The sequence below is a fragment of the Larimichthys crocea genome, unplaced genomic scaffold (genome assembly GCF_000972845.2).
Source record: "Larimichthys crocea isolate SSNF unplaced genomic scaffold, L_crocea_2.0 scaffold510, whole genome shotgun sequence".
Classification (NCBI taxonomy): Eukaryota; Metazoa; Chordata; class Actinopteri; family Sciaenidae; genus Larimichthys; species Larimichthys crocea.
The window spans coordinates 1-7,317 of NW_020856647.1; the positions used below are offsets into that span (position 1 = coordinate 1).

The 7,317-nt window shown below is 45.7% G+C and overlaps 1 protein-coding gene across 1 annotated transcript in view; it reads right to left on the bottom strand.

Moving 5' to 3' along the window:
- Positions 1 to 111: 111 nt before the first annotated feature.
- The window catches only part of LOC113745177 (uncharacterized), a gene marked incomplete at its 3' end in the record, with an annotated part of 11,683 nt that continues 4,477 nt past the window's right edge, over positions 112 to 7,317 (bottom strand). Inside the window, exons 3-8 of the mRNA XM_027276663.1 lie at positions 6,672 to 6,748; positions 6,331 to 6,458; positions 6,093 to 6,249; positions 451 to 579; positions 271 to 327; positions 112 to 171 (exon numbers count right to left, since the gene is read on the bottom strand). Of these exons, the coding sequence (XP_027132464.1) occupies positions 112 to 171; positions 271 to 327; positions 451 to 579; positions 6,093 to 6,249; positions 6,331 to 6,458; positions 6,672 to 6,748 (608 nt within the window). The remainder of the gene's footprint in view (positions 172 to 270; positions 328 to 450; positions 580 to 6,092; positions 6,250 to 6,330; positions 6,459 to 6,671; positions 6,749 to 7,317) is intronic.

Here is a 7,317-nt window from a genome sequence, read left to right on the forward strand (position 1 = left end):
GGACTACTTTTGAAGCACGCTACAAGGTATACTACGTATCTATCTGATTGCACTAGATCTAAGCACACTCTAGCTAAACTAAGCTACTTCCAGATGTACACTAGTAACTACCGCGTACGGAGGTAGAGCTGTACTGCCACTGCTAGGACCTCCTGCAGACATGGGGTTTCTCTGTAACACAGCAACATGACCGTGAGGGCATCTTAAAATTGCTTCCGTAAGCAAGCTCGAAAGCGTCGGCCCAACAGCTCCACTGAAACGACAAACTACCTCAGATGGTCCTGCTGCGCTGGAGCTCGCGATGCACACAGAAGGAAGAAGGAGAACCTACACACAGCACACCACACGCAAACACAAACAACAAGACCAACACGGGGGGACAAGATCTAGTGTAGGTACCGCGGGGTTTTTTGGTGTGTGTGTGGGGGATCTGGTGTGATTCGTACATACGGCGGCTGGTTTGTGTAGGGTGCTGCAGGTTGCCAGCAGAGCGGGGACGGTCTCTCCATGGGACGATGGCCGCAGCTCATGGTCACCTGCGAGCTCGTCGGATCCAGAAGCGTCGTCTCTGACCACGCCCTGCAGGGTAAACCACGGATCCCCAGGACATCCAAAGAAACAATGACGGAAATCCCGCAAAAAAACACATTAGAACTCATACGCAAACGCCCTCACAAAAACACACACACCACATAAGACACACACCATCCACGTCATCCGCACCACAACAACATATTTCGTGAGAGTAAAACACAACGTACAATCTGTTTGTTCTGTCTCACATCTGCTATGACGCGTCCACTCTGACTTGTTTATTGTGATGCCGAAGGTCTCGCGGAGTCCCGTTTTCAGACAGGAGATCAACATCATCACTGAAGCGAACACGAAGAAGTCTAGCTGCGATGGTAGAAGAAGACGGCGTAGTCCATCGTCCGAGGTTTCGCAGAACTCTCACAAATCTACCAAGAAAACACAGACACTATATTGTTATTCATCTGGTCTGTGTGTAGCACATATGCAGTCTAGTGATAGTACAGTAGTGGTATACATGTAACAGTAACAGTGTGGCCAGTACACGGCAATAACACTATACTATCAGGTTACATTAACAGTGTTGCATTAGCAGTACGCAGTACAAGTATCGACATACGTGTACAGTACAAACTTTTTCATTACTGTACATTACATGAGCCTGCGACATAGACAGTACATTTATAAACAACTGTTCACATCAGTGGCATAGCAGTAATTCCAGACAGTGTACCGGACATGTGCAGAACGTGATCAGTCGGTGCACATAGTATAAGGATACAAGGACAGGTGGCAGGACAGTGGGTGCAGTATGCAGTAAAGTATTTAAGTAAAGGATAAAGTAGTGTGCAGTAAAGAGCAGTTACAGTGATAATGAAGTAAACGTGGGTGACAGTACAGTGCAGTACATAGTATCAGTACAGTGTACAAGATACAGGGGTGCAGATACAGTGACAACAGTCAGATGACATTACAGGATCATGGTGGCATTAATAGTGTGCAAATACAGTAATCCAAGGATTACCGTGACTAGCAGAGTCAAAAATTGGGGCAGCTAAAGATGTGAAGACATATTCAGTAAACTAGGATGTACAGTACATGTTCATTAAGTAAGTAGCGCTACAAGATGCAGTACAGTATACTTACCAGTACAGTGACAAACGTGTGTGCATAAAGTGCAGTAAGTATACAGTACAGTGTGGCATACAGTGTTCGCGTAGCTATATGCGGACAGTTACAGTACAGTGGCATAAATTATACAGTTACATTGGTCAGTAATGGTGCAGGAAGGTGCAGTACAGTAGAAATCATACAAGTGTGCAGTACGTGTGCATACAGGTATTGCATAAAGTGTACAGTACAGTGTACAGGGGATACAGTATTCAAGTACAGTAGGCGAGGACGGGGCAAGTACAAGGGTAACTGCAGGCAAGATAAACAAGCATGCATGGTGCAGGTACAGTATACAGGTACAGTTTACAGTACAAATTGTGTAGTACAGTGCAGTGCAGTGTGTAGTACAGTGTAACATAACGTTAGTACAGTGCAGAATACAGTAGATACACTAAAAACTAAAGTGTACATAACAGATGTCATTACAGTTTAGCAGTACATGCAGTAAGGTAAACAGTTACAGTGTAACAGTACAGTGATGGATAACCAGTGCCAGTAACAAGGTGTAGTAACAGTGTGAGTCAAAAAGAAAAGTGTGCAGTAAACGGTGTGTGTAAAATGTGCAATAGATCAATGCTAAGAAGAAACAGAGTGTAGACCAAGGTGTAGTGCAGTACAGGTGTTGATGCAGTAAATGCGTGCTGTACAAAGAAGCAGCAAGTAATCGTATGCAAAGGGGGAGAAATGTGGTGTCAGTACAGTATGTAGGAGTGTGCAGTACAGTAAATTCGTACTAGTGCCGAAGACAAGTATGTAGTAAATGGTATACGGCAGATCCAGGGATCAGAGCAGTATAAAAGTGTTCGAAGGAGTACGAAATATGTGGTGCGTACCGTATGTCAGTACAGTACAGTACAAGTGCGTAAAGTATACAGTACAGTGTACGTACAGTGTGTGCGTAACAGTGTGAGCCAGCAGTAATACAGACAGTTGCGTATCAGGTAGGCAGTACGCGGTGATACTGGATATACGGGAGGTACAGGACAGTATGCAGTCATGCAGGACAGGGCAGTCAGTGTACAGTGCAGTGCAGTTAACAGTGCAGGCAGTACAGTGCAGGACAGGAGACAGGGAAAGTGTACAGTCAGGGTGTAGTACAGGGCAGTACATGTGTAGTCAGTGTACATACAGTGCGGACATTGCAGTCAGATACACGACAGTGTACAGTACAGTGTGCAGTACAGTGTCAGGTACAGTGCATAACAGTATACAGTACAGTGTACAGTACAGTGTGTAGTACAGTGCAGACGTGTTAGTACAGTAGTGCAGGACAAGTGGCGTAACAGATGTGTAGATACATGTGCAGTACAGTATGCAGTAACAGTTGCAGTAAACAGTGTGTAGTAACAGTATCAGTACAGTGTGGCAGTACAGTATTAGTCTAGATGTGAGTACAGTAGGGATGCATACAGTGTGCAGTAACAGTCTGGTAGTAAGTAATGCAGTACCAGTATCAGTACAGTGCAATTACAGTATGAGTACAGTAGGCAGTACAGTGGTCATCAGTGTGTACGTATACAGTATGCATACAGTATGCAGTACATTGTGCAAGTACAGGAGGGAGTACAGTAGGCAGTACAGTAATGCAATACACAGTGTGCATACAGTGTGCAGTACAGTTGCCTTAGCCAGTGCAGTACAGTATACAGTACAGTGGTGGTGTACCGTACAGTGTGTAGTACAGTGCAAGTACAGTGGTGGTATAATTGTAAGCAGTACAGTGCAGTACAGTGGCAGTAGCAGATACACTACAGTTACGTACAGTGTGCAGTACGTGTGCAGTAAGTTCAGTACGGTATACGTACGTGTAAAGTACGTGTGTAGTACATGCAGTAACATTGTGTAGTAACGTGTGCATTACAGTGTGGCCAGTACATGTGTATTTACATTGGCAGTAAAAGTATGCGAGTACAGTGTGCAGTACAGTTGTGGAAGACAGTGTGTCGTACAGTAGCATACAGTGTGGCAGTACAGTATGTAGGACGTGTGCGTACAGTGTGCAGTACAGAGGTGGTCTACAGTGTGTAGTCAGGATGCAGGCGTGTGGCAAGTACTTTAATGTCGTTACAGTGGGCATACATTAGCAGTAATGTGCAGTACAGTGATGAGTACTAGCAGTACAGTATGCAGTACGGTGTGCATACAGGTATGCGAGTTACGAGTATGCAGTACAGTGTGCAGTACAGTGTGTAGTAAAGTGTGCAGTACGTGAGTGCAGTACGTGGTGCATACTTATTATTAACGTATGCAGTAAAGTAATGCATAGCGTGTGGCAATACAGTGGGTGCAGTACAGTGGGCAGTACAGTGTATCAGTACAGTGTGGCAGTAACAAGTGCAGTACAGGGTGCAGTACAGTATGCAGTACGTAGGCAGTACAGTATGCAGTACAGTGTAACATATCAGGTGTCAGAAACAGGATGCGGTACGGTGTGCGTACAGGTATGCAGTACAGTGTGCAGTACAGTGTAGTACAGTGTGCAGTACGTATGCATACAGGTGTGCAGTACAAGTAATCCAGTACAGTATGCCAGAACAGTTTTTTTTTGGTCAGTAACCAGTGCAGTACAGTTGCGTACAGTGTGGCGGTACGAGTGCCCGTACAGTAGAACATACAGTGTACGTACAGTGGTACAGTACAGTGTGCAGTACAGTGCAAGTACATTATAACAGTACAGGTCAGTAACATGTGCATACAGTATGCATTGATCAGTACAGTAACAGTGTACAGTACAGTATGGCGTACAAGTGTAAGACATGCAGTTACAGTTACAACAGTGCAGTGCAGTACAGTGCAGTGCGTACAGGTATGACAGTACAGGTACAGTAGTGTGTATACGTGCATACAGTGTGTAGTACAGTGTACATACAGTGCAGTACCCGTGCATACAGGCTACCTAAAGTGTACAGTCCAGTGTGCAGTACAGTTGGCATACAGATGCAGTAACAGTATACAGTACAGTGTACAGTCATTGTGGTAGTAACATGACAGTACATGTGTCGTACAGTGTTGACAGTACAGTTTCATACAGTGTGTAGTACATGTGCAGTACAGTAGGCAGTACACAGTGTTGCATACAGTGTGTAGTACAGTGTGTAGTACATATGCATACAAGTGTGCATACTGGTAGTACAAGTTGCCGTCAGTGTGCATTCAGTGGCGTACAGTATTAGTACCGTAATGCAGTGCGTATGCGTACAGTGTGCCAGTAGCATATGCAGTACGTTATGCATACAGATGTGCATAGCATTGTGTAGTACAGTATGCAGTCATATGAGTCAGTGTTGCATACATATGTTGTACATATGCAGTAAGTAAATGCAGTATCAGTGTGCAGATACATTGTGCATATCCGTATGCAGTACAGTGGCGAGTACAGTGCAGTACAGGTGGCAGGACAGTATGCAGTAGCAGTGTACAGTACAGTGTGCAGTACAGTGTGTGTACAGTGTGCAGTAACAGGGATGGCAGTAACATTGTGGCAAGTCCATCTACTGGTGCAGTAGGTGTGCAGTTTACAGGGGTCAGTACAGTGTGCAGGTACAGTGTGTAGTACGGTATGCAGTACAGGATGCAGTACAGTGTGCAGTACAGTATGCTTACAAGTATGGCATACAGTGTGCTACGTGCAGTAACAGTGTGCAGTACAGTTGCAGTACATATGCATACATGGACATTAAAGTACAGTGTGCCAGTAACGAGTGTGGTAGTACAGTATGCAGTACAGTGTGCATACAGTGTAGCAGTACTGTGCGGTACAGTGTGCGTACAGTATGTAGTACAGTGTGCATTACTGGTCAGTACAGTGGTCATACAAGTATGTAGTAAAATGTGCCTACAAGTGTGGCAGGTACCGTGTGGTGTACGTGTGTAGTACAGTGTGCAAGTACGGATGGGGCATACAGTGTACAGTACAGTTGCAGTACAGTATGCATGCAGGGTTGCAGTACAGTGTGCAGTACAGTGTGCAGTAGCAGTGTGCTGTACAGTAAAAAACTGACATTACAGTAATGCATACGTGGTGCAGTACGGTGGTGCAGTACAAGTATGCATACAGTGTGCAGTACAGTATGCATTAGGTGTGCATACATGTAGGCAGTACAAGTATGCAGTACAGTGTGCAGTACAGTATGCAGTAACATGTGCAGTCGTAAATGCATTACAGTGTGCTGTACAGTGTGGCAGTACAGTGGTTTCAGTACATTGTGCAGTACAGTATGCAGTACGTGGTGCAGTACAGTAGTGCCATTACTGTGCATACGTAGCATTCAGATTCGGTACAGTAGATCAGTACAATATGCATGTACAGTGTTCGTACAGTATGCAGTAAAACATGTGAGTACAGTGTGCATACAAGTGTGCAGTACAGTGTGCAGTACAGTGTGTACACGTACAGAGTTGGTGGCCAGCATGTGCAGGTGTGGCCTGTCGGCCTCCAGCAGCAGACGCAGCGTGCTGAGGAAACTCTCCACCAGCAGGTTGATGCTCTGGCAGTGACAGGCCAGCAGCAGCTGCTCCATCGCCTCCATCGCTATGCACACATACCTGAGCACAGACACACTCATGGTAAAGGGTGATATGTGTGTGTGTGTGTGTGTGTGTGTGTGTGTGTGTGTGTGTACTCACCCGTAGCGGTGGCGGCTCAGCTCTCTGGTCAGTCTCTCGGACAGGTACGCAGCGATGCGGTCCAGTTTCTCCGGAGCAGACAGAGCGAAGAACGTCAGCTTCTCCATGTTGGCTTTCACCAGACCGTCCTGCACACACATGATACACACATACACACACACACACACACACACACGATACACACACATGATACATACATACACACACACACACACACACACATATACATGAAGAGAGAAGAGAGAGAGAGAGGAGAGCCACAGTTACAGTACATGTGTGTATAGTATGAGTATATGAGTGTGTGTGTGTGTGTGTGTGTGCGTGTGTGTGTGTGTGTTTACTTCAGGGTCTTCTGGGAAAATATTATCAACCAGCCGCTTGTAGCGAGGACGTAGAGCCCAGCAGCAACCGCACAAACCTGCACACACACACACACACACACACACACACACACACACACACACGGAGGAAATATTGAGTTTGCATCAACAACACATGAAAAAAAAATCTGTTGGTCTGTCTGTTTCTGATGAATGAATAAATGTTTCAGCCTCATGGGGGCAGTACAGTATGTTGGGGAGATTAAAGGAGACCAGACACACACACACACTCACACACACACACACTCACACACACACTCACACTCACACACACACACACTCACACACACTCACACACACACACACACACACACACACTCACACAATACTACATCTTAGGCTTTAATCCTGCGGCGGCTCGTTGTTGCGTAACGTGTTTATATTTTGTTGTTTTTGGGCTTGAAGAGTCCACGCCGTCACTGCGAGGACACAGGTTCGATCCCCGCCGCCCCCCAAACCTCAACTAATGATGAGTCTGCCTCGTGATTAACGAGTCACTAACGAGTGACGAACAGTCAGCTGAGAGCTGATAACTGAGGAAGTAAAGCAGATCCTGTTTTATTGTCCTACGATGGAACCAGAAACATCTGTCCTCCTCATGCCACAT